This window comes from Natator depressus, chromosome 26 (genome assembly GCF_965152275.1).
Source record: "Natator depressus isolate rNatDep1 chromosome 26, rNatDep2.hap1, whole genome shotgun sequence".
Taxonomy (NCBI): domain Eukaryota; kingdom Metazoa; phylum Chordata; order Testudines; family Cheloniidae; genus Natator; species Natator depressus.
Window position 1 is genome coordinate 7,147,755 of NC_134259.1, and position 27,889 is coordinate 7,175,643.

At 43.2% G+C, this 27,889-nt stretch overlaps 1 protein-coding gene and 1 long non-coding RNA gene across 2 annotated transcripts in view; one reads left to right on the forward strand and one right to left on the reverse strand.

The window, feature by feature from the left end:
* Nucleotides 1-17,074, reverse strand: part of LOC141978294 (uncharacterized) — a 158,373-nt gene extending 141,299 nt beyond the window's left edge. The window contains exon 1 of the long non-coding RNA XR_012636364.1: nt 16,995-17,074. This is a non-coding gene — a long non-coding RNA (uncharacterized LOC141978294). The remainder of the gene's footprint in view (nt 1-16,994) is intronic.
* A 575-nt stretch (nt 17,075-17,649) lies between these two features.
* Nucleotides 17,650-23,184, forward strand: NEFM (neurofilament medium chain). Its single transcript, XM_074940247.1, has 3 exons — nt 17,650-18,756; nt 19,775-19,899; nt 21,348-23,184. Exons 1-3 carry the CDS (start codon nt 17,695-17,697, stop codon nt 22,651-22,653), a joined length of 2,493 nt encoding a protein of 830 aa, XP_074796348.1. The 5' UTR covers nt 17,650-17,694; the 3' UTR covers nt 22,654-23,184.
* Nucleotides 23,185-27,889: the final 4,705 nt, after the last annotated feature.

Consider the following 27,889-nt stretch of genomic DNA (forward strand, 5'->3'; position numbering starts at 1 on the left):
CTAAAGGTCCAGAAGCAAGCAGAAGCAATCACAGCCAAAACACAAGGCCATGTGCACTCGCCCATCGTTGTGTGCGTGCAAGTCTTAATGAGGTCAGCACAAGTTCGGCATAAGACATGATGGCAGGATATGGCTCATAAAATTCTATTTGAACACACAGCACTAGCATTCTCTTCATGGACTGAATGCCACTGAATCACTGGAATGAACAATCACCGGGGAACGGATCCTTCAAACCCTCATTCACGTGAGGTGAAATTCACCCCCTGTGCGTAGCACCAATGCACCGTTTGTAAGTGATGAATTTTACTCGTGAGCAGTTCTCATGCCTGAGTGCAACAACAATACATTGCTCTGATACAGCCCTTTTTATCAGTGCACTTCAAAGCGCTTTACAAAGAGGGTAGGTATTATCTCCATGTTCTGCATTTGGGGAAATGGAGGCACTGATAAACGAAATGGCTTGCCCAAGGTCACCCAGCAGGCCAATGGCAGAACCTTACCTCTTCTGAGTCCCATTCGGCGTACCGTCCTCTAGCCTACACTGCCTGCTAATAAGGTTATAATAATAGAGTAGGTCTGTTGAAATAAGAACCGCTTATATGACTAAAGATTTGAAGATCAAGCCGGTGGCCAAAGACAAGACAATCAAGTTCAGTTGCACTGTGCTCCTCAGCAAACTTTCTTATAAATCATGCATACAACACCTAAGGCATCTGCTCCTCAAGTAATTAAGTGTGACTAGTGTCGTATGCAAGAGTTAGGCTCATCATGAAAGGTGCTTTTTTATTACAGTTGTGGCTTCCGCTATCAAATCCATGACTTAGAGGCCTTCTCTTCTGATAAATCCACTTTAATTTTCTCCTGGAAATAAAAAAATAAGTGCCTTCACTTTTTTTTCTTTATTGAATATTGAAATGAATGTAGTCCCAGTCCCGCAAAGGTATTTAGGTGCTTAACGTCGATTGAAATCAATGGAAATTACAGAGCGAAATACCTTTCAGTAGGGGTAGTCAATAGGCAGAACGCGGGCCAAATCTAGACCGCCAGAGGCTTTTGAACGGACCCCGAAATCTTTTTATTTACTTACTGTTATCAGTGTTGTTATTTTTTCTGGAGTCTGGACCTTGGCCAAGAAATTTGGACCTTGACAAAAAATAATTGAGAAGCCCTTTCAGAATCCAGGCCTTAGTGTCTGTGGAAAATGTTGGAATGACATCCCTGGAGAATGAAGTCACTGAATCATTGTAAAAGATACATCAGCAGGGCAAATTTCGGCTACAACAGACCCCGCCAACGTGTCTCAGTTCTGCTCTGGATCAGTCACCTCTGACACGCTGAAGAGTGTTCGGTCTCCAGGGGCCACTCAGTCCTTGGCTGAGACAGTTGATAAGTCATGATGAGGATGTTCATACCTCTGGGCAGATCAGAGTCTCATCCAGTTCTTCAACATGCTTTTAGAGTTACGATATTGTGCATGTGTATAGCTTTCTTTCGTGCACAGGTCTCAAAGAACTTTACACTGATGGGAAAATATCATGGCCCCCATTTTAAAGTAGGGAATCAGACACAAAGAAGTGAAGTGACTTGACCAGGGTCCCACACCAAGTCAGTGTCAGGAATTCAATCCAGGTCTCCATCGCTCTAACCATTGGATGTCACTATCTCTCATGACTGAAGGGTCGTAGGGACTAGGCTTTGGGACTGCTTGACAGGTTTCAATATTTATATGGAAGTATAAAGGAAATGAAAGAATCAGAATAAACCATGTTGTACCCAGGCCTCTACTGACTAAGTGCAGAGGGCATGAGGGACATAGTCACAATCCTTGTTCATTGCCACGAAGTGTAAGGAATGAGAAAAACTACTACTCAGTGATTCCAACCTCCCAAAGTGTACTGTGGGCCCATATAGCAGAGGAAAGATTACATACCACACCTACCAAAAGGTGTCTGGAAACTGGGGCCACACCCTTGGTGCACTTGACTGCCCAAGCCACAATGCCTCCAAGAACTACCACGAGCTCTTTCAAGCCAAAAACTGGGCCAATGTGTTTTCAACAGTAGGCTAAATCTGCCCTCAGTAATTATCTATCTTGTATGTGCATCACTGCCCCCTACAGAATGGGCTCAGAACTGCTCAGCATTGTGTCATTAGCCCGATAGTACAAACAGTTACCAGCGATTCTCCATTAACTGAGGAAGTCAGTACCTAGGCTTTTGAAGTACAGCATCGGAATTATTTTAAGTTTTAAATAGTGACCGAGTGAAGCAAGCTTCCCATTGTATACCTGTCCACAGATCTGTTACAGTGCTGTGCCCTTTGGCTGAATAAATGTTACCCATAAAGTTTAACAGATGTTAGCAACTCTATGACTCCCACCACTGGATATTGACAAGATTCCTCACTTGCCCACACCTCTTGCTATGAGACATAATTATGTTCTGCAGTTAGTGAGTCAGGCCTTTTAGTGGATGTAGGACAGGAGTAGTCAATCATATGAGTGCCAAATTAGCAACGAGTAGGAGTGTACAGCAAATGGCTGGGATACATTGCAGTTGTAACAGGGAAAGAAGTACATATGATGAAAAACTAGTGATCAAGATTAAAGAAGAAAAAAAAAAAGAAAAAGACCGACCCAAGAGGAAGTATTGTGATGTAATAAAGGAAGACATGTTAGCATGTGGTGAGAGCATATGACATTGAACAGAACATGCTGGAGGGAGAGAACACAGAGCAGATGCTATTTGATGGGATTAACACCAGGAAGAAGAACTGAGAAGAGGATCAGGCCCAATGTTGAACAATCAGATGCATTGTGGGGGTATTACATCTCTTTCTGAAGTATGTCATTATCCACTGCTAGAGATAGGGTACGTCTGTTCTGAAGCATTACGGCAATTCCACTCTAACAACGCCTTTGGGGTTTCAATAGGAGAATTTTTCTATGAGCTTACCACCAAAATAGCAATTTTTCACTTTTCTTTCTTTTAGATAAAGGGGAAATATATAGCACTCCCAAATCTGATTTTGTATGGTTAATGCTGGCGTAACTCCCTTGACTTACCTGAGTTACTCCTCATTTATGTTGGTGAGAGATCAGAATCAGACCTGAATCAGAATTGGTTCCTAGTTCCTTGGGATTTTAATGGTCCTTTTACTAATCTCTTGACAAATCCCGAGGCTCTGACTTACACTGCCACTTAAGTCGATCTCACTTATGTCTTTCGGGGGTGTGAAAAAGACACCCCCATGAGCAATGCCAGTTACAGTGACCTAAGTGCTGTCCACACCTCTCGCAGAGGCGGAGTAATTATGCCTCAAGGCAAACGCCCACTGACTTCACTGCAATGGACAAACTGCGCGAGGAGCTCAGGTTTTGGCCAATTCCCAGATGACTTATGTGATCAATACCATTCTCCGCAGACCAAAAGGAAAACTCGTCAATGATTTCAAGGAGGGTTGCACAGAGGAAAGGTCAAACAACATCAAGGTCCTTTACAATTCCCCCTGCTTTTCAAACTCTGAATAATGTAGAGGTTCAGGTTTGGCTTTATTAATACATATGGTATTTTTAGCTAGAGACAACTTCATAAACATGCTCGGTCACTTCACTTCTCTGCACAACGCCTTCAATTAAATGAACCCAAGCCACTTTGCAAGATGTGATTTTAAAAGACTTAAAACAAAATAACTAAAAATACAACCTCAGCTTTTTTTTTTTTAAGTGAAAAGTTTCAGCTGGATATAACCAGGGACTGAAGTCCCTTATTTAACCACAAAACAGACCGGAGGGGTGAGTGCAAACTTCCATCCCATTGTGCCTCAAACAGGTTCCAAAGAGAACATCTGTTTCATGAAGATAGCTCACTCTCCATATCCACTCAACCCATTCCTTATCCTCTCTGTTGAGATTACCACGTGGCAGGTGTCGTGTTATAGGCAGACACCTAGAGCTTGGACGGCATTAGGTTGTGATATCTTCTTGTCTGGAGTTAGATTGTGAATTCACTGACTCATTTCACAGCAGCTGACAAGTGACAAAAGTTTCAGTGACCCCTGATATTAAGTGCCTCAGTTTTGGAGTCCTCAGCTTCAGATACCTAGTAGAGTCCGGCAACGTTTTGTAGCAGTGATAACATGTGTAGGTGTCTTAGTCTTGGCACCCAGACACTGAATCATTCTCTTCCCCTCCTCCCATGCCCAGAGCTGTGTGCTGCCCCCTCATTCTATTGTCCCCTTCCTCCCATGTCATTCCATTCCCCTCCTCCCTGGGACCCCATCCAAGGGTTTCCCATTTTCCCCACACCCCTACCCCAGGGGCTCTCTACACACCCCCACTCCATTCTTATTTCTTTTCTTTCTGTCTGGGAGCAAAGTTATTCCAGGCATCAGCCTGGGAGGGTGAACAGACCAACAGAAATGCCATCAACTTGAGTGACAAGGTGGGTGAAGCAAAATCTGATTGGACCACCTTCTGTTGGTGAAAGAGAAGCTTTTAAGCTGCAGAGAACTCTTCTTCAATTTGAGCATAAGGCCTCACAAGTTTGGCCAATTGTAAATATTAGAGAATGAGCTGAAGTCAGGTAGGACATGATTATATTTTATGAGGCACAAAAAGGGGACAGCTAGTTACAGAATAGTCACCTTTGTCTGCTGTTGAGTGGCGAGGACGTAGCACTGAAATAGCTCCAGTTAGCAACGAGCAAATCATGTCTATCATGGGAGTCAGAATGTTACCCAAACACTGCATCTGCATGACACTAAAAAAAATTTTCTTTCCTCAGATGTCGCCTATTCAAGTATTAACCAAACCTAGCTCTGCTTAGCTTGCAAGAAGCAGATCTAAGAAGATCACATCCAGAAGTTGCACAAAACTGTGCATGCCTCCTAAATATCAGCCTCGCTTTCTCTCTCTGTCTCTCTCTGTCTCTCTCTCTCTCTCTCTGTCTTAGGGTTTTTGGCTGTCACAGATCATAGTATCCGATTGCTTTCCATGAGTGGAAACTTCCTGGGTCCAACGTATTGGGCATTGGACTGAGTTCCATTGCCACCTTGGCCACTGACCGAATGGGCAAGTCACTTCCCCTTCCCTGCAACTCCGTTTGTCCATCTGTAAAGAGGAGACAATGACACTTTCCTTGTAAAGTGACAGGTTTCAGAGTGGTAGCCGTGTTAGTGTTTATCAGCAAAAACAACGAGGAGTCGTTGTGGCACTTTAGAGACTAACAAATTTATTTGGGCAAAAGCCCACGAATTCTTATTCCCACATAAATTTGTTAGTCTCTAAGGTGCCACAAAGACTCCTCGTTGTTTTTCCTTGTAAAGTGTTTTGTGATCTGCTATAGAATGGCTAAGTAATAATAAATTACAGGGTCACCCCACATCAAACAGTGTGAACTCTAATGAAATAACAAACAAGTGCTCCCCAATCTGGATAGATTAAGACATCATCCCCTGTGAGCAACCACAGGCAGCATTTGAAATAACAGTGTAGAGTATTATTATTAAAGTTTACAGACAGTGTAATTTGGATTTCCCTCAGTTGCATTAATTTGACTATTAATTCACAAGGAAATATGTAAATGTTAGCCTGAGAATATGCAGGTTACAAAAATGCAGCATTGGAGCATCACAACATTTGCAGTATCAGTCTTGCAATGAATGCAGCATTGTAGAGGGTAATTTGCATCCCTGCATCTTTTACATCTGCTTTTGCTCTTCAGCTCATTCCCACCCTCACCTTTCGTAGGAGATGAGAGAAGAAAATCTGAGGCCCAGAATATGCTGATAATCAGGGACTCAAAGACTTACAAAGCACAAGCACCAGAGCCTGAAAATGACAACAATCTACAGGACCCTAATGAACATAATTGTTCCAAAGAATACACAATGCCATTTTATATTGGCAGATTTAGAAAAACCCTCTGACAACCCCTTTCCATTTCAGATGAAAAACTGAGCTCTTGTTTTATCTCAGACACATTAGTCATTGTTATGTCAGATCCAGAGCTACTCATGAAAGTCACTGATTAAAGAAAGAAGAAAAGATTTCCTTTGATTGTTCCATTTCTAAATCATCGAATGTAATTATTTCAAATTACCAAGGGCAGCTCACTATAAATAGTCATTTTCCACATGTATTTATTTAGAGTGTGTTACACTAATCTCCCTAGACATTCTGTACATTCTAGCTCCTTAGCTGGGGAGACTTTTAGCTCTTCTTTAACAAAATCATCTAAGAGATATTTTGACAATAAAATTTGCTGGCAAAATGTACTACCAGAAGTATTGATTTTCCTCCTCTGAATGCCTGTATTATTCAATTTCTTTATTTATTGTTCTCCTGCTATTAACTTGGAGTTATTTCTGTTGAGGATTCACAATTGGTGTTATAGCACTGGCTCTGAGTCAATGTGTACTTGCAACATGTAATTCAGAATTCTGAATACAGTAAATAATTCAGTTTTAGGAAGATTTGGGGTATTGTACAAAGCACACACGTTCCCGAAATTACTTCTCTGATTGAAACAAGTCATATTTCGATACCCACCGTTCACATCAGCGTCCAGTCAGACAGTGGGCATATTAGCAGATATTTCAAATTTTTATGGAAAAATTGAGAAAGTTTTGTTTGCATCATGGCCAGAGTTCTGAATACAGCTAGTCAAAAATGCAGCAAAGTACTTAATGAGGATGGCCCACACCCTAACAATACCCAACTTCCATTGAAACCAATGGGAGTTAAGCACCTAGATACCTTTGAGGATCTGGGCCCGTGTGCCTAGCTGTAAGCATGTGAGTAGTCCCAGTGAAGTCAATGCTGTTTACATGCTTAAGGTGAGGCACACCTTTCAGTATCTTGCTGAATCTGGAACCTGAGTGACAAGACGAGAATCCAACTGAGTTCTTGGGAACCAGCTGGAATAGGTTCAGGGGAACCTCAACACTATTCAATCCATGCAATGGGCAGCAGTTTATCCTTCTTCAGACAAATTCTTTGAGAAATATTGGGACAATTTACCTGGTGCAACTCAGTTGCAGTTTTGCCAGGGATGAGTTGGTCACATTCGTCAGTGATATGCTGATCCTCAACCTCCACCCTCTCCATCTCTTCATTTGTGTATTGGATTAAGGCCCCTATGACATTTCGCACTGGACAGTTTATCAGGTGGTCCAAACTCAGGAACACTTACCGGACCTGAGTCCTTGAGCAGTAAGTCACAACCCATCTGTAAGAGATAAGGTGGCCAAAAATGAATCCTGGGATTTTCAAAGGAGTCTCATGAAGAAAGGTGCCCTAATCCCATTGGGAAATTCAATGAGAGTCAGGCAGATAACTCACTTAGGCTACTTTAGAAGCCTCAACCTAGGTGATAAGATGATATGAAGGGGTTCTCGGTTGCTTTTCTATTAAGAAGAGACAAAAATTTTATGCAAGATAAACCTCTTGAAGAGGCCATCACCATGTTTTAATGCTTACTAGATTCTTTCGGTTACAGTCAAGGGTTCCCACCAGAAAGCATCTTCAACTATGCTGCTGAGTGTATCAACACTAACAATAGAGTCTGCCTTGGAAGAAGAATATGCATGCATCAGTCTAAGCAATACCTCAGCCACATAGAGTTCTCAAAAGACTTCTGCAAGGTAGGTACTGCCTTTAGCTCCAGTTATAAAAAAGGAGTCATGACTGTTAATGCAGAATCGTTGCTGAGCTTCAGACTTCCATTGGCTTTCCCTCTGCAAATCAAAGACATCCACTAGAAGTGCAATTAACCTAGATCCAAATTAGACTAGCAGGGGGGAATTGCTTCTTTGCATCAGTCTCTTGTTTAAGAAATGGAATCATCCACATGTAAGTGCACACTTTTCCCCCCTTTCCCCTGACAAAGGCAAGTCAATAAAAAAGGCAAACACTGCAAAGAACAGGCATGTTACTTTTTCAATGGCACTTATGTCAAGCTGAGTGCAAAAGTCTGGTGTCAGTGAGCAGACGAGTTAAAGACAAGTGCAAACATAGGAGCAGATCCTAAAACTTAATTTCAGTTGTCAAGTATGACCTCGTCATGTGTTTGTAGAATTGGGCCAATTATCACTGTTAATCCTCAGATTATGAGCTATATCCTCAGCAGGAGTAAATCAAAGTATCTCCCCTGCAGTAAAGAGGGCTGGTGTAAATCAGCATTACTATGGATTTGCCAAAGAGCTCAGCATGCCTAAATGGGAGCAGAGATCTTTGGAAAATTTAGTCCCAAGTATGCATGCTGAGCACTTAAAAATATAGTCTAATGGTCCTGAGCCCCACTCCATGGATCTATGTTCAGTTCCTGGCTTTACTAAAGACTGTGTGACCTTAGGAAAGTCACTTAATCTCTCTTCATGCCGTATCTGAAAAAAACGGTGACGCAATATATCCTCTGTCTATTTTGACTGTAATGTTTTCAGAGCAGGACTTTTCATAGTGTCTGGTCATTGTCTTCCACAATGGGGTCCCGATCTCCATTGGCACCTCTAAGTGCTAGCACACAGTATAACTAATAATAATTGAAGTCAATGGCAACCTGTCTTTGATGTCAGCAGTCCACTCTCCAGCCTTGAAATCATTGTTCTTCATTTTGTCCGAGAATTTGTCCTTCCAGGAATAACTTCACAGCGCGGCAGCATGTGGAGTACACAGCACTGGCAAGAAAAGCGGCCACACTGAGCATGTATTGTAGCCACCTTTCAAAACTATGTTTTTAGTTCAAGGAGGTTCAAAAGCCATCAAAGCCGCTATCAAAGCTAGAAGGAAAGACGAGCTATTCTGGACTGCTTTGGCACTAAAAAAAGATTAGTTTCCCCAACTTGTGCTACTTTCCGTATACCAACTTTCAGCCCTGTTCAACTGAAAACAGATGGCACACCCAGGAAATATGACCACTGACCCTTAAACATGATGCTATAATTTGGAAGCACTAAGGCAACAAAGAGGTGATTTTTCTTCACTTCCCAGCTACACCATTTAGATTTAGGGCAGGCATGATTTTTTTCCCTTTAGCATGTGGCTCAGCTGCGGAGACCTGACCCCTTGCATTGTTTATCTTGCTGTATGACTCACAAGGACAATTGACCAGCCCCTCTGAATGCAGTGTAGGTAACTGAATAGCTCTAAAGCAGCAGAATTCTCCACTAGGGACCAAACAATTCTAATTCAACCATTTCCTAACTATTGATCTGCGATCCCATGACCCTTCTGTGCCTTCCCTTCCATCCCTCTGCTCCTATCATTCATTGTTATGAATGCAGATGACCGGTTATTCCATACTGTGCTGCATTTTCTTTCCAGTTTACCATTTCTAACAGCATTATTACTTTCAGCATATGTTGCAGGTGAATGCAGTGTCCAGTACAGCAAAGGACAAGAAGCACTGAATTTGAATTATGTCTAGAAAGGCCAGGTAATATGCAAGTTTCTGCCATTGTACCTCAATCTTGATTTCCAGCACCTAGTGTTCTCTTGTCCCAGACATCCTCCTCCTTGCAGCAACCCTACCGTCTACTCCCGGGCACACACACACACATTGCTAGTTCTGGGCCACACACACACCTCTCTGACCATATAGCTCCAGCTTCATCCACACATCAGTCCAATCCTAGACCTACAAGCTCGGCCAGCACATCTTTGCTCTAACATGAAGCACCCCTGGCCTTTCCAGCCCTGAGTTTTTGCATGAGCAGATGCTTTCAGTTCTGCCAGATAGCATGATGGGTTTTTGATATGCACAAATTTCCACAAGGACCATAACACCTTCCATTCTCACTCGCACTAGTGACTTAGTCAGTATTTGGACCTAGCTTTCCAAATTGGCAAAAAAACTAGAGAGTTAATGCTATCGAAAACTTGAGGAACACGGGAAGGTGTTCAAGAGGACACTATTACTGTGGAGTTCAGTGATGATCTGGATTAAATAGAGTATTTTTAACACGAAGGCACTCACAAGAGTAGCCGTAGTTGAAGATCTTGAAGCCATTTCATTGCAACCCCATATTTTCAGGCGTTTCTTGTTTACATCCTAAGGACCTGATTCTTATGTGCACAAAGGTCAATTTACACCACTGACAGTGAAACGGGGCTTTTGAGCCTGACTCCCAGTTGCACTAAAGCCTCTTTACATTGTCAGAGTGGTGTAAACTGACCTTTGCACAAATGAGAATTGGGCTCAAATTCTCAGGCTAGGAGCATTTTTTTAACTCAGGGAATGAAAGTTTGCTGCCTTTCTGTTTTAATGCAGAGATTATTTAATATTTTGTTCTTTTATAGCACATTTGATCCAGGGATTTCAATGCGCTTTGGCAACATAAATGAAGTTTCACAATCCCTCTTTAATGTAGATATGCACTGTTATGACTATATTCTCTCTCTTCTAAGCACTTAGGACCTGCCTGATACAAAGCCCATTCAGTCTTCCACTGACTTCAATAGTCTTTGGTCAGGCTCTTAAATACTACACCGATTTGTACTATAGGAAACCTTAAGATGGTGTAGAAGAGTTGACTCACCCCGGGCACACCACCTCGTGGCAAGGTATGACATGGCGCTCTTTCCCTCCCTAGCACCCAGCTGATTGTCACTCCAGTCCCACCAGGGTCCACCTCTTCTTGTAGTTCAGCCTTCAGGCAGCTCACTTTAAAATCTCTTCCCTTCCAGGCTAACCAAAGGGTCCACTATACTAGACTCAAGCCCACAGCTCTTCACCCCCTACGGACTGGTCCCACAGACTGTCCCACAGACTGTCCTGGGACACTGCACGGGTGTTCTCTCTCTCTCTCTCTCTCTCTCTCTCTCTCTCTCTCTCTCAATGCCTCCCAAGGCCTTTTCCCCTACCTGCCCAGCTCCACTCTCAATAGTCCTTCTCCTGCCTGGCTTAAGGGTGTTTCTGCACTACCTTTTCTGGTGGATCATTAGGGGAACCCTCATTCCCTGGCCCTCTCATCCCTGGAACAAATAGTCATGGTCTGTTCCATCAAACACCCTTCCTGCTGCTTTCCTTGACTCCTCCTAACTTGAATTTCCTTCTGCCCTTTCCCACAGACCATCCCTGTATTTACTAGACATCTTCTCTCTAGGCCCTTCCTTCATTCTCTAACAAGAAGACAGACACTACAGAATTCTTCCCTGTCTCATCTGGGCTTCCTCCCTTTATAAGCTTGCCCCCCTGCAGGGCTTCATCTTCAATTGGGCCAAGCCCACCTTCCAGGTGCCCTAATTGAGCTCTCTAGCCCTAGTTAACCCTTTTGGTGCCAGGGTAGAGTATATACCCATCACAATTGTTAGAGATAAAATTCATTTCATCAACTGGTAAATCGAGGCACAGAGAGATTAAAGAGACTTATCAGGACTTGAATCCTGAAGTTCTGTCCAACAATCCCCTGCACTAATCACTAGACGATGCTTGGTTAATGGCTGTGTTTTAAGTCTGCAAACCAATATATAGCCCAATTTTTCCCCAGGTGAGTGGTCCCATTGACTATGTATGTGAAATGAGACTATTCTCTTGAGTATTGGTGTGCGGGATTTGGCTCATTAGTGATATAATAATTTTAGGCTTTTTTTCTTTTTTGCTTCTTAAAATATAGCTCATTAGACTGATTTCCAAAGCCCATTAAGGCAATGAAAAGACTCCCATTGACTTCAGCGGGTATCAAATCAGGCCTTTTATTTCTATAGCTGGATGAGAAGAAAAGGATTGGTATTAAATGCGGTTACTGTGCGGGCATGTGCTGTGACTGCTTTTCAGATTGCAATTTCATTGCACATTTGGAGCTCAATTGTCAAAGAATACACTTTAAGTGCTCAGTGGGGCTCAGTTCAGCAACTATTTCCAGTATATGAGCATGGAGAGAGGGAGATTTCCTCAAATGCAAGAAGAACCTACCATAGTGGACCTGCCATGAAGAACCTACCATAGTGCACTTGTAGATAACATGAGCAATCTGCACCATGTCAAGTATCAGAGGGGCAGCCGTGTTAGTCTGGATCTGTAAAAGCAGCAAAGAGTCCCGTGGCACCTTACAGACTAACAGACCCATTGGAGCATAAGCTTTCGTGGGTGAATACCCACTTTGTCGGGTGCTTCCGACGAAGTGGGTATTCACCCATGAAAGCTTATGCTCCAATACTTCTGTTAGTCTGTAAGATGCCACAGGACTCTGCTGCTTAATCTGCACCATATGCATTTTCTGTGATGAGGCAATAAGAGAATTTCTTTTACCATGCAGATGAGGCTCCTTTATGTTCACAGGCATATTGCTTTGGTGAAATATGCTTTACAGAGTAAATATTGATTTCATTTCAGGGTCTTGGCAATTTGCAGCTGGGGAGTGGGGGATAAGCAATCTGTCAGATTCTTATGGGATGAGATGTACTATAATATAAAACTGATTTCACCCTGCGGTTTTGCACTTCAAATGTATTTGCAAGTTTAAAAATATTCCCAGCAATTAACAATTACACCAATTTGTTTACAGAACCATTCCATCTCACACCTGCCAAAAAAGTACCATTGACATTGTATTGTTCAGAGGACAATAATTACCCAATTGAGCCATGTATCAAATTATACCTCTCAAGCTCCAAATAGGACACAAGGTGTGGGACAAAGACACCAAGTTATGTGTGTGTGAGGGGTCGGAGGTCTGCCCGGGAAATGATGAATGCTCAGAGTTTAAACTGATATGGCATTTGCCTCTTAATGTTAAATTGTCCGTGGCTGACGACACAGAGCTTTGGATCATCTGCATGCTGATGGCCTCAAAATCCACATTATCTCGCTGTCTTCCTCAGCAACTTTGCATACAAAATGAGCCATTGATCTTGCAAGGCCTCATACTGAGCTTTGCAAGAAGCACAAGTCTGTTGCATTCCAGCATACGTGTGAGTGGAAACCAGAATTCTGCAAGAAACATTCATTCATCCAGATACTGAATGCACGTTCTGTTTAGGATTGGGTCTTCAGGATTGTACTCCTTTCTTAGTGCAGTTTATCATCATCAACAGCAACATGAAACACTTCTGCATACAGAAAATAATGCATATGTATGGAAATATTTGATTTAAAGTAATAAAGCACACGCACTAGTTGAATGTGAATGTTGAAAAGCTGTCTAGTGCCAGAGAAGTGATACTGTGTTTTAGCCCTGCCTCGAGCAACTATAATTAGAACAGAAAGGAAATCGTGTGTGGGAATTTCTCAGGCAAGCAAATGTTTTCCCCCATCAAAAGATTCATATTTTATTCTTTGACGCCTTATCAAAAAGCTTTAAAAAGTTAAATTGCTCAGACTATGCCGACTGATCCATCAGTCCTATGAAATTTGAAATAGAGTGCTAAAAAAAACCCCCATGTTTTTCATCCTCTCTTTGCTTTTGCTTCTCTTCCCTTCACTGCCCTGGAAGGATCTCGTGGCGGTGCTGAGTATGAGCTATAAACGTGTAAATGATCATCTGTCCTTAGTCCAAAAGCCCAGCCCAGGAGTCTCAGTTGTGAGAGCCCGAGCAGATGATGACAGGGCAAAAAAGGCTATTCACTTATGTGAGGCTGAATAATTGGGTTTCTTACTCATTTGGTGGCCAGGTACCGAGCAATTCCCTTCAAGTGATGAGTGCCCCCCTTGACTTCAACAGGAGCTGAGGGGCCTAAGCATCTGTCGGGAAGCATCAGGACCTTGCAAGATCAGGATCCTGATGCATAGACCTGAGCGTTTTGTTCCTTAGCCACTGCCATATCCTCAGCTGGCGTACACTGGCATCACTCCATTGCCTTCATTGGCAGGAGTCCAATTTATGCCAGGGGATGATCTGGTCCATCATAAATTAGAAGTAAAAGGAGAAAGGTAAAAATATCTGCTGGATGCCATATTCACCACCATATTTAAGATTCCAAGGGAGCCGAATCCTCATCTGATGGAAACTGGGGGTCGCTTTTTTGACTTCCATAGAGCGACACCAATTTACACTACGTGGGGATCTGGCCCCTTCTTTTAAGACTACCACTAAAGGACAAATGTGTGGCCAAATCCTGAAGTCTTTACTCAGATAAACTCCCCATTGAAGCAAATTTATTCCACCTTACGTGAATATTATCAATGCTCTCCTAATGTATATACAACATGATTATATTAAAAACTGCTGGTTCCTGAGGAAAAGGCTCTAAACTGCTGTATTAGTTTATTTATAGACTCCCTCACCCACCCATCCCCCAAGGTCTGGCATTAGCTAGCCTGTCCAATTCACTGCTATATCTCTCTATAATATAATCACATCCTTCCCTCTGTCAGATCCCAGCATGGGTTTTCTTAAAAGATTCTCAAGTTTTTTTCATTATAATGATACATATTTGCTGAAATATTTTTATGGCAGCATTCAGAAGGTTGTATAATCTATATCCTGATATTTGTTTCTTTCAAACAAGAAAGTTGCAAAAAAATCAGTCATGTCTTTCTATGATCTCTCTCCTTTTAACACTGGTTTTCCCAATAATGCACAATCAAGATTAAAAATAATGTATTTTCTTTTCTACTCTGTGTAAGTGGCAGCATTTCCCAGCATTATCTACAGTCCGCCTCTGCAAAGAGTGAGGCACTGTGGTTGTCTTTGGTCAAAAGTAACGATACTTGCGTGTCAAACTCTGAGACAAGAAGTTTTCCATATTTAGAAACGGCAGTCTTCATCTCAGAAATCCTAAACCAGATATTGACATAAGGTGGAAAGGAATTAGTTTCTAAAAAAAGGAAAATATTTTAAAGATAGTTTTTGCTGGCTCATTCTAACCTCCATATCAGCTTCATAAAAATGTAGCATCTGCTTTGTCTACAAACACTTTATTACGGATCTGAAGTGAATGTTACCAGAACAGTGATTTTTGAAAATGAAAAAAACTATCTTTCTGTAAAGTGATTTCATAAAGACTTGTGTGAAAGTGTGTATGTGTGCGCGCATCTCTTTTTGTCATAACATTCTGATTTTTTATAAGGTAATCAATATATACTATGATAATGATTGTATTGTATACAACTTTACATTGCCTGAATTTAAGTATTCCATAAATAAGTCAAACTGGATTAGCACTTGATTACACAGTAGCAATGTGTTTTGCATACTAACCAATTGGATTTTGAATAAGCTGTGCATAAACATATTTAATGCAAATGGATTTTATTGCAAGAGTAAATATGGTTCTTCTTTTAATTGTCTTTCAGCACAATTGTCTTGTTTGCAGAGCATTAAAAGAATAATAAAAGTCCCAGGCACCAGTGTTAACCTTATGTTTTCTCTTACAGTAAATTCTCCCTGTGAGTAATTCAACATGAACATATTCTGTTTTTTTCTACAGTTCTTTAATCAAAGGGAAAAATAACAATACACCAGATCATAACACACCTTTTATCCTGAAAATTAAGAAAACGCAATATAATTGTATATAGCATTTTTGTCTTGACTTCCTGCTGAGTCTAGAGAGTTCTTCCCTGCACCCCCACCCTGGAAAAACTATTAGCAAAATTAATAGAATGCATTTAGAATCCCTGATTGCTTCAATTACCCTAAAACCTTCTCCATATACCAGTCCTATACAACTCCGAATAGGTTAAACTGGGCGTCTGATAGGTTCTGTTTGCAAATGCAATTCAGCAGATACCTTGGATAATTCTGACTTCCTTTCTCCACTGACTGCAGTGCTGCAGTCCTATGACAACATCATATTAGTGAGCGAACTGTGGTACAGTGTTCCATGTGGTCTGAAAGTTTAACCCTGTCCCTCAGACTGTCCTAGCTGTACAGTGAAGAAATGCTGCAGCATTTTAAATATCATTTCATACACAGGGCTAAAAATAAGAAGGTAATTAGTGAACATAGTTTTGTTTTTCAAATTTTACCGATTTCTGAGTAGAAAGAGGCATACTTTTCAGTGCCTACAATAAGGAAGGAATGCAGGAACCATAGATCATTTTTATTCTAGGATCAGCAATGATTTATCCCTGTAATTAACTAGTTAATTGACTGTGTACATCCAAGAATGCAAAGTCCACAGGATGCTAGCTAGTCACCACCCCTGTACTCATCAAAAATTACACTGTGCCACCAAAACATAAGTATTAACAAGTCTTCAAAGAGAAAATGCACCAGGCATTATTTTTTATAGATAGATAGATAGATAGATAGATAGATAGAGAGATAGATAGATAGATAGATAGATCCATCCATCTTTGGAAAAAACAAAGCCAAGAGCCAGAAAATGAGTAATAAAAGACTTTCGATCCAAGGGGATTTTGAAAAACTCTTGTTTCCCTGTACCAATTACAGGTGAGTGCTCTATCCCTGCAGTGGGTGCTCTATCCCTGCAGTAGTTACATGCTAGAATGCAATCAACTTCCTTCTGCAGAATTTCACGGTTCTGCTTTTATTATTTACCCCGAAAACTCGAAAGTCACTTCTGGTGCTTTCCATGATCACAAAGCAGCAATCCCACTTTCCTGTTAATCCACCCAAACCTCTCTTCTCTTTTCCAAAGCATTGTTGACCTTCAAATGTCAGACCTTTGTTGGGGGGGGGGGGTTCTTTCTTTTATCCCATCTTCTCCCTGCCTTCCTGCTTCCCGGCAGTCATCTTAATAGGAATGTCTCGGGCTAAGAATTTTACAGCTGTATGTGAAAGGAAATGACTTCAGGAGGGAACATCTAGTCACTCTCTGATCCTTTCTCCTACTCCGCATTGCAGATGGAGCCCCGGCTTGACACTCGCACGCTGCTCATTTAAAACAAACAGCACACTAGCTAGGCTTTATTATAGTTGCCCAGGGAGGGGGGCAATCACAGCACCAGACAAACCATCCGGAGACGTGTTTTTATTCTGCATGGATTTCCCCTTCCATCCCTTCTCCAGCTGCCCGCGCCGCTGGCCGTGGTGCTGAAACCGCCATGGCTATCTCTCCTATACACAGACACACACACACACCTTACCTGACTCCCCAATGTATTCAGTGGGCTCTCCCTCAACTCTAACGCAGAATGCCTGCCCGGGCCCCCCTTGGAGAAACTCCGCACCCCCCCACCCACCTCCCTGTCTAGCGTAACCTTCGACTTGTCGCTGTTCTTTCGCAGGGAGTGAATTGACTCTGCTCCATTGTGCTTTGCTCCGTGCAGTCGGTGGAAGCGAGCGGGGAGGGGAAGGAAGGAGAGGGGGAGGATGGGAGGGGGAGGATGGGAAAGAGAAAAGGGAAGAGGGGTAGGGATGGAGGAGATGAGGAAGGCGAGAAGAAGGGGGGAGCTAGGGGAGAGGAGGAATAGAGAAGGGGAAGTGATGAAAGAAAGAAAGAAAGAAAGAAAGAAAGAAAGAAAGAAAGAAAGAAAGAAAGAAAGAAAGAAGAGGGGAGGAATAGGCGAGGAGAGAAGGGGAGGGGAAAGAGGGGAGAGAAAAGGAGGGCGAGGAGGGGGGAAGCAAAGGGGGGAGAACTGGCGGGGAAGGTGGGAGGGGCCAGCTGCCGGGGGGAGGACCCCGGGGGCGGCTGCTGTGTCTTTAGCTGCCACGTGTCGCCTCCCGGGCCCGCCCCCTCGGAGCATGTGGCTGGAGCGGCGCTGCCGGCCCGGCTCCGGTATATAAGGTGCGGGCAGGGGCAGGAGCCGCGCCGTGAAAGCCGCCCACATCCCAAAGTCTTCCAAGATGAGCTACACCCTGGACACGCTCGGCAACCCCTCCTACCGGAGGATGACCGAGAGCCGGGCCATCTACAGCCGGGCCAGCGCCTCCCCGTCCAGCGGCTTCAGGTCGCAGTCCTGGTCCCGGGGCTCCCCGAGCACCGTCTCCTCCCCGTACAAGCGCAGCGCCCTGGGCGCGCCGCGGGTGTCCTACGGCTCCGCGGTGCTGAGCTCCTCCGAGAGCCTGGACCTCAGCCAGTCCTCCCTGCTCAACGGCGCCGGGGACTTCAAGCTGAGCCGCTCCAGCGAGAAGGAGCAGCTGCAGGGGCTGAACGACCGCTTCGCCGGCTACATCGAGAAGGTGCACGGCCTGGAGCAGCAGAACCGGGCGATCGAGGCGGAGATCGCCGCCCTGCGCCAGAAGCAAGCCGGGCGCTCGCAGCTGGGCGACGCCTACGAGCAGGAGCTGCGGGAGCTGCGCCGCGCCCTGGAGCAGGTGAACCACGAGAAGGCGCAGCTCCAGCTGGACTCGGAGCACGTGGAGGAGGACATCCAGCGCTTCAAGGAGCGCTTCGAGGAGGAGGCCCGGCTGCGCGACGAGACCGAAGCCACCATCCGCGCCCTGCGCAAGGACATGGAGGAGGCCTCCCTGGTCAAGGCGGAGCTGGACAAGAAGGTGCAGTCGCTGCAGGACGAGGTGGCCTTCCTGCGGGGCAACCACGAGGAGGAGGTGGCCGAGCTCCTCGCCCAGATCCAGGCGTCCCACATCACGGTGGAGAGGAAGGACTACATGAAGACCGACATCACCGCCGCCCTCAAGGAGATCCGCAGCCAGCTGGAGTGCCACTCCGACCAGAACATGCACCAAGCCGAGGCCTGGTTCAAGTGTCGCTACGCCAAGCTCACCGAGGCGGCGGAGCACAACAAAGAGGCCATCCGCACGGCCAAGGAGGAGATCGCCGAGTACCGGAGGCAGCTGCAGTCCAAGAGTGTGGAGCTGGAGTCGGTGCGGGGCACCAAGGAGTCCTTGGAGAGGCAGCTGAACGACATCGAGGAGCGCCACAGCAACGATCTCTCGACCTACCAGGTAAGGGCCCCACCCCGGGCAGGTGTAAAGCAATGCAAAATGCAACCCAGAAAGAGGGGAAAAAAGGGTTACCTCGACCACTGCAAAATGAAACTCGTGCGCTGCGGAGCGACCGTGGGCAGGGCAGGGGCGCAGACGGACTGAGTTACCGCTGAGGTGCAAACGTGGCTTGTGCGAAACAAACCAAAAGTTCCGGCAGAGGTGCCAAAAATAAAGAAAAAAACCCCATGCTAGGCAAAGTTGGCTTGCGTAGTGCAAAAAGACCAGCTGTGCAATGCCATCCAGAGGTCTAATAGCAGTGTTCAATGCTTGTCCCCGGACTTGCACCCCCTTAGCTGTCTGCTCTTCCCTCTGATAGTAAATATTTAGTCCACAGTACCTCTTTACAAAGAGCATGTTTAATATTCCTGCTTAGATTGTTAACTGTTCTTTTCGAATCTCACATCGATTTACTATGCAAACTTTTAACCCTAAGGATGGAGTAAATGACCTTTATGAGAGATGTTTAACAATTTGCAAATATATGGTCTACATTTTGCTGTTGCTTAGTCATAAAATAATCTGACCCAAGATTTTAAAATGATGTTTTAACACAGCTTTTAACTCTTTCCAGTAGTTTACTGATAGCTAATAAATATCTTAAAATACATGGGGAAAGTTAAAAGGTCGAACTTACAGTCCTCGCTGAGGTAATGCTCCCTCAGAAGGAGTTTTGCCTGAGTAAGGACCGCAGAATCAGGCCCCAAAAGCTTTATTGTAATGCACAATTATTTGCAAAACGATAGGCCTGATTCAGACGCCCAATGCAGTGAGACCAGGATCAGACTCCTTTTGTGCGCTTATCCCTTTCTTATATTAGCCCTGGATTTTAAGAGTGGGCTTTTAAAAGGCTTCCTTACAGAACTTTTTCAGCGCTGCTATTAAGCTACAGTATAGGAGTTAATAGTATTGTCTGAGCAGGGATGCTTTTTGGATGCAAGTGTAATTATGTTATGGGGATTTTATGTATCTGTTGCAGGACACAATTCAGCAGTTGGAAAACGAGCTGAGGGGTACAAAATGGGAAATGGCACGTCATTTGCGGGAATACCAGGATCTCCTCAATGTCAAGATGGCGCTGGATATTGAAATTGCTGCATACAGGTACCACAGGAATGCTGTGGATGTGTCTGGAATACTAATTGCACTGCAGATGCTGCTGGTTCCAGCCAACCTCTGCCCAAACAGCTTTTAGCATTGGCAAGGATTTTTCCCCTGTAAGCATCAAACAAATGCAAGAATAGCCACTCAGCCAAATTATTAGCACTCTTTCAAATCCGTGCAAATGCAAGACCTTTTCACATTAAGAAATCTTCTTGAGTTAATAATTGATCCGGCTCTGTGAAAGTCAATGGCAAAACTCCCATAGACTTCACCGGGAAAGGGATAGGACCATTACACTGCAGTACAATGGTTCCATAATGCAGCATTCTGTTCTTGTTTGGTTCACAAAAGTAGGAAGCAGACGACTGTTTTTAATCTGTAATTATTTTCTTTCAGTTCACTTTGAGCATGTCGAGCAAGCAGCATGGGTAGTTTTAATGCGCTCTTGTTATTTTAGAACACGGATGTACTTGGGTATCAGATGAGCACCCTTAATCTGCACATTGCAAAACACTTTCACATTTCTTTCTTAACTTTCCTTCAGAATCCTCTGTGAAGTAATCCTGGAGCAGGGACGTAGCTGCTATTGCCATCATCCGGCAGGATGGGTTTTTTTAGCTTCTTTTGCATGGCTTTTGTAACTGTTTATTTGCCACTTTTATTTTTGAAACTGGGTTGCTTAATAAATAAATAAATTGACTGCAACAACGGCTTTAAAATAAAACATGAAAGCGCTGATTTTCTGGGTCAGAGGATTAGATGGGGAAAATGCATCTCTGAATATAAATAACATCAAAACAGACTACTGGAAAGTAAACATCTTTAGAGCCCTGCAGTGTGCTGGGCTTATCAAATATACAGAGAATGGACGTCTTTTATTTTATTACCAAGGTTAACATGGTTTATTCTGGTGAACATATTATGGCTGAGAGTTTCAAATCATAGAAGGGATTTTCTCATCAATTTGACCAAATTAATGAGAAATAGGGATTCAAATGCCCTAATTGGCTTTAACAATCTAAGCTAGAATATTTATATTTTAAACATATAGGGCTCAATCCTCAGAAGGTCTAGATCAGCATGGCTGTATTGAAGTGAATGACTATGCTCAGAACTGTGCTGATTTACACCAGACTGAGAATGTGGCCGACGCATTTTTGTCATAGTTTTACAAGACCCAAAACGTTGTGATCAAGCCTGACAACCACAAGATTTAAACCAAGCTAAGGAGACATGTGTGTTGTACGCAGCACTCAGATATTACCGTGGTGGGCGTAAGATGCCTGATCCCAGCCTATTGAAATCCCACTGAACATGACCAACAGATATTGTCATCGTCCTTAGCATATTCCACATGCTTGAAACACCTTTCCAATTCTCTGAGACACTGCAGACACAAGACAGACATTTTACATGCTAACTTCCCCTCCTCCTCTTTATTTCCCTAGGAAACTACTGGAGGGTGAAGAGACAAGATTCAGTGCCTTCTCGGGAAGCATTACTGGTCCCACATTTACACACAGGCAACCCACGGTCACAATATCATCTAGTAAAATACAGAAATCAAAAGCTGAGCCGCCAAAGCTAAAGGTCCAGCACAAATTTGTAGAAGAAATCATTGAAGAGACAAAGGTGGAGGATGAAAAGTCTGAAATGGATGATGCCCTGGTAGCCATTGCAGAGGAATTGGCAACCGGAGCCAGGCAGGAAGAACAGAAGAAGGAAGAAGAAGCAGTGGAAGAGGAAATTGTAGCTGAGAAGAAAGCTCCAGTGAAAGCAGCTGCACCCAAAGCTGAAGAAGAAGAAGAAGAAGAAGAGGAGAAGGGAGAAGAAGAGGAGGAGGAGGAGGAGGAGGCTGCAAAATCTGATGAAGCAGAAGAAGGAGGTTCTGAAAAAGAAGAAGCAGAGGAAAAGAGTGAAAAGGAAGAGGGTGAGGAGGCTGAGCAGGAAGAAGAAGAAGAAGGCGAGGCCGAAGCTGAGGGAAAAGAAGCTGAGGCGGAGACTAAGAAAGAAAAGGAACCTGAAGGGAAGAGCAAGGAAGAGGCTGAAAAAGAGGCTGCAGTGGAAGAGAAGGTGGAAAAAGTGAAAGCGCCCTTAGCAAAATCTCCACCTAAATCTCCTGCAGCAGAAGAGGCTGCGGAAGAACAGAAGGCATCAAGAGAAGAAGCTGAAGAAGGAGAAAGTGAAGAACAGAAAGTGGAGAAGGAAGGTAAAGAGGAGGAAACAAAGGAGGAGAAGCCGGGATCCCCAGAGAAGCCGGGATCCCCAGTGAAAGAAGAAAAGGCTGTGGTGGAAGAGACCATCTCGGTCACAAAGGTAACAAAAGTCAGTGTAGAGAAAGAGTCCAAAATGAAGGAAGGGGGCAGTGAAGGAGAGGAAAGTGACCAGGCCTCCAAGGGGTCCATGAAAGAAGACATTGCAGTGAACGGGGAGGTGGATGAGAAGGAGGAGGAGAAATCCAAAGAAAAAGAAGTGGAGGAGGAAGACAAGGGTGTGGTCACCAATGGCCTGGATGTGAGTCCATCTGAAGAGAAGAAAGGGAAGAGCGAAGAGAAAGTTGTGGTCACCAAAAAGGTGGAGAAAATCACGAGCGACGGTGCGGACAGTACAACCAAATACATCACCAAGTCTGTGACAGTCACCCAAAAGGTAGAGGAGCATGAGGAAACTTTTGAAGAGAAAATGGTTTCCACCAAGAAGGTTGAGAAAGTCACTTCTCATGCTGTAATAAAGCAAGTACAAGACAGCGACTAATAAATAGTAATTAAAAAAATTGAAAAGAGCTTGGGTTGTTGAAAAAGGTTAAGCCATATGACAGCTGCAAAATGCATGTGAGTGACAGCTTTAAAGCAAAACAGGTTCTCTCATGGAGGCTCCAGACACACTGTCTTTTACTTTTTTTTGTGTGTGTGTGTGCAATACTGGGGGGAAATGCATGCAAGCTCAAGATGTTCTCCCTCCACAGAATTTGGGGAATTAAATAAATAAACAAACAAATGCATGAGGAAAGGAAGCTTTTGAATTCCCTAAACTGTCGGAGGAACACATCTGAGGAACGTCTTAAGGGGTATTATGCAAAGAACCAACTGAGCCAAGAACCAACAGAAAACAAAACAAAACAATCATGAAAAAAAACCAGAATTCTCCTCGCCTTAAAAAGAGCTACTTATGAATAATTATGTTTACCTCACTGGTGCAATTAAGATGGACTTTTGTTCATGGGAGAACCTAGTTGACATTCACAGTACGCAACCTTTTGTTGTTCGATGTAGAACCGTCACAGCAGTACTTGCTCAATAAAGGTCATATTGGAAACATGCCTTGCTCTGTGGTGTTTCTCTCATGAGTAGAATTTCTCCCCAGACTTTTTTAAATATAAATGATTCAGCATTAATAGTAACTTAGCTTCAGTTTACAAAGTGCTTGGGCTTTTTGCAAGTATCTTTGCATTTCCCAACCACTGGGAGCGTCTTTAAACAAACATTTAACAATCTGGGGCAAAAACTGGGGATTGGTCCTGCTTTGAGCAGGGGGTTGGACTAGATGACCTCCTGAAGTCTCTTCCAACCCTGATATTCTATGATCCGATGTCCACTGGAGCCAATGGGAATATTACCATCAAATTCAATGGGTGTTGGATTGGAACTCACAAGCTTGTAAAAAAGGTCCAGACTCACAGCCCTACAAAGTGAATGTCTCAGTTTGGGTCGCATCCTGCAAATCTTACTTGCGTGAGTCACTCTCACAGAACTACTTGTGTGAGTGGGGTGGACAGTATTTGATGTTTTAAAGCATGGATAGGAGTAGTTTAAGCTTCCTCTGTTCACACGGTACCCCGATCTGTAGGGACCACCTTAGGGGTGGAAGAGAGTCTCTAGGGCCCATACAGTCCTCGGCCTCTTTATTGAGACTGCCACCAAGTGAGCCAGTAGGGATTGTGATGCGTTTTGGATACAGGTGTTTGTCCATTTGTAAGTGGCCTGAGAACCATCAATACATTTCACAAAGGTCTCCAAATACCCATCAAAAGGCAGTGACTGCTGATGGCTCTGGCTCTAGCTATGATTCAGCCCAGCAATTTAGAGGTGGATGCCTCCTTGACCAAATCCCTAAAATGATCTGCTCCCCAACTCATATCTGAGACTCTTCCTTGTCAATGCGAAACACCATTACACAGTTCAAAAGTTAAGAGTAATTATACTCTTTCGGGAACAGAAAACTGCCCTAAAGGCAACGTTGGCATTAAATATAATTGATTACTCTTTAAATAGCTGTTCATTAAAAAAAATATTAATGAGATTATTTCAGACACACAACTCCAGTTAGCGATTGTTCAGATTACAGCATCTATGAGTCATACAGAAAACTGAAATGAAGGCCTCAATTTCATCCCACTGAAATGAGAACAAAAGATGGGATTTTCAAAAGAGCTCAGCAATGGCCTCATTCTGCTTCCATTAAAGTCAACCACTTGCCTCTACAGGAGCAATGGCCCTCTGAATTCCAACCTATATAGAAAAAAAAAAGTTTTAATACACAATAAAACAAGGCGTTAAGAGCAAAAGAACAATGTAAATGGGGCCTGATTCTCCTTTGCCTTCCATCTTGTGTGACCAATGAGACTGGTGTAAAATGAATGGAAAACACATCCACTCTGATTTTACACCTATTTTTCACACATGTAAATTGCTATTTGTATTACTGTAGCACCTAAATGACTGCACAAGGCACAAGACAGTGGAGAATTGGGTCCATGATTTATTAAAAACTTAATAAAAAGAGATCTAAAAAAAATCACAAATACAAAAAATGCTCTGCTGGTGTAAATCATCATAGTTCAACTGAAGTCAGTGGAGCACCTCGAATTTACTTCAGCTGAGGAGCTGACCAAATATGTCCTATTACAAGATAAATCATATATTCAGTGTAATTAATGTTTTTATGGGAATTCAGATAAGGAATACTACTTGCTTCCTATTACCTTAGTATATCAGTTAAACAGAAGACTTACAATACCACCAGCAAAAAGAGTTGCCAATCATTTTTATCTGTCTGTATTCAGAATGAGCCGCATCCTGAATTTCATGGGCTAAATGTAGCACTGATAAAAAACCAGTGATTTACATGTGTCTTCTGCGGGGGGGTGGGGGGGTGGTGTTAATTCTTTACTCTATCAATAATTGAAATTCAGATAGTTTTTAATAGAAGGAGATGTGTGTGTTCGTAGCTGAAGGAAATGTAAAATGTCCACAGTGGAGAAATCCTGTCTAAACCCCTTTGTGTAGCAAAATAATGAATGTTTCTCCTGCTGTTATCATTAATGAAATCTCTTCTCAACAGATTGCTGGATGACTGATGTTTAATTAAAGCAAAAAATTAGCAAATTAAATGGCAGCATCTCCATAGACAGTTTATTCATAAAAGATGCATATCTCTCTCTCTCTGTATATATATATATATATGTTAGTGGCATGAAGAACAGACTCGTGCAGTTCATATATATAAAACTGCACTTTTATGCGTAAGATACCAACTAGCAAAACCACACAGAACTGTTCGTTAAGTCAATCAGAATTAATGAAGAGTGGTATGCAGCCGTATTTAACTCCCCAGGGTGATCCAGTGGATATAGTGTACTTAGACTTTCAGAAAGCCTTTGACAAGGTCCCTCACCAAAGGCTCTTAAAGAAAGTAAGCCGTTATGGGATAAGAGGGAAGGTCCTGTCATGGATCAGGAGCTGGTTAAAAGAGAGGAAACAAAGGAAAGGAATAAATGATCAGTTTTCAGAATGGAAAGAGGTAAATAGTGGTGTCCCCCAAGGGTCTGTACTGGAACCAGTGCTGTTCAACATACTCATAGCCCAGACATAGGTGAGAGGTTTATCGCAGGAGTGGGTGGGTGAGATTCTGGGGCCTGCGTTGAGCAGGAGGTCGGACTAGACGATCATAATGGTCCCTTCTGACCTTAGCATCTATAAAGAAAAAAAAAAGACTGGGACTTTTCAGCTTGGAAAAGAGACGGCTAAGGGGGGAATATGCTCGTGGTCTATCAAATTGACTGGTGTGGAAAAAGTGAACAAGGAAATGTTAGTTGTTCCTCATAACACAAGAACTAGGGGTCACCCGATGAAATTAATAGGGAGCAAGTTTAAAACAAACAAAAGGAAGTATTTCTTCACACAATACACTGTCAACCTGTGGAACTCTTTGCAGGTGGATGTTGCGAAGGCCAAAACTATAACAGAGTTCAGAAAAGGACTACATAAGCTCATGGAGGCTCTTAGCTAGGATGGACAATGATGCAACACAATTCCCTGAGTATCCCTATCCTCTCTTTGCCAGAAACTGGGAGTGGATACAAAGGATGGCTCACTAAGTGATTGCCCATTCTGTTCATTCCCTCTGGAGAACCTGGCATTGGCTGCTCTCGGAAGACGGGATGCTGAGCTGCATGGACACAGTATGGCCGTTCTTACATTTGTATGTTCCCATTAAAGTTAATGGAAAAACTCTCTCAGATTTTAATGGGAGTTAAACTGGACTCCTAGAGGGCAAACATCAGTCTACTGCGGCACTGTTCTCTAGCTACAATGGACCAATGCTGTCAGTTACACCAGGGTAAATCTGAAGGAATTCTTTCAACTTCGGTAGATGCATGTGGATTTTGGCCAGCAATTAAATTTACATTATGAGCCAGATTTTCAGCTGGTGTAAATCGGCATGGCTCCCTTGAAGTCAAAGGAGTTGCATCAGTTTACACCTTCTCTGAATCTGGCCCCATATGTCTAACATACACTTCAAAGGACCAGAGTCTTCCACTGTGAAAATACAGTTGGCTTTCCCTGCACATTTATTCTTGTTTTATTTTAACCCATAATTCTCTTTAGCATTTGTCTGGCAGCCAGAGACCATTTTCCTGCAAAGAAACCCAGTCCAGAGACATTATGCCAACGTCTCACTGAAATCAGGATCTAAGTGGCTATCAGGTTTTGGTAGCAGGATCTGCAATGGGCTAAACTCTCTGCAGTATCAAGAACTGTGAATTAACCTCAGTGCTCATTGAGATGGGTGGGATTTGAGGGCTCTGAACTGCTACCTCAATCGACCCTGCTCATTGAGAAGAAACAGATAGAAGCCAGGAATAACAGCTCTAGTGTAAAAAAATGAAACATTTCATTTGTGTCTATCACCAGCTGAGATTATGTTACATCTGTGCTACTTCATTATAGCACCCATTAACTCTTATGTAGGTTCCAAAGCATGAAGGAATGTTCAGCTCGATGGACCACTACCTGGGTCAAAATACTGGGCATTATCATTAGAATCATAGAATATTAGGGTTGGAAGAGACCTCAGAAGGTCATCTAGTCCAATCCCCTGCTCAAAGCAGGGCCAACACCAACTAAACTATCCCAGCCAGGGCTTTGACAAGCCGGGCCTTAAAAACCTCTAAGGATGGAGATTCCACCACCGCCTTAGGTAACCCATTCCAGTGCTTCACCACCCTCCTAGTGAAATTAGGTTAGTTACAAGAGATGAATTTTTGGGTAAGGTTTGCACCTCTCGGTGGGCATTATGCATTTTAGATTTTTCCCATTCATTCTTTGGCTTCGAAAAGAACATTTAACTTCCCTCTGTGGTCCTTTGGTCTTACGCCAAGCTAAAAAGGAAGAAAGAAAACAATGATCCATAGTTCAAACAGAATTATCTGTAGGTGCTATATATATGTAAAATAGACAAGTATTTCCATTGCAGTCAATGAGTCCCTTCACAGTGCATCAAGTTAAGGATCTGCGTAAGACTCTGCAGGATCAAAGCCTAATGATGCTCACTACGTGAAGTGAGTTAGATTTTGACCTCAGTCCTAGTGGACTTGCGCACGTATATCTGGAGTCACAAACTAGCCTGATATTTTTTGTGTCATGCCCTCTTCCACAGTTATATCATACCATATGTATATGGACAAATTTTGATTACTAGTATGGTAGTT

What these genes read in the sequence shown, in the direction of transcription:
- NEFM (XM_074940247.1), top strand. Translation starts at nt 17,695, where the DNA reads ATGAGCTACACCCTGGACACGCTCGGCAACCCCTCCTACCGGAGGATG. An exon ending in ACGATCTCTCGACCTACCAG is followed by an intron (nt 18,757 to 19,774) that starts GTAAGGGCCCCA and finishes TATCTGTTGCAG; the next exon opens with GACACAATTCAGCAGTTGGA. An exon ending in ATTGAAATTGCTGCATACAG is followed by an intron (nt 19,900 to 21,347) that starts GTACCACAGGAA and finishes TTATTTCCCTAG; the next exon opens with GAAACTACTGGAGGGTGAAG.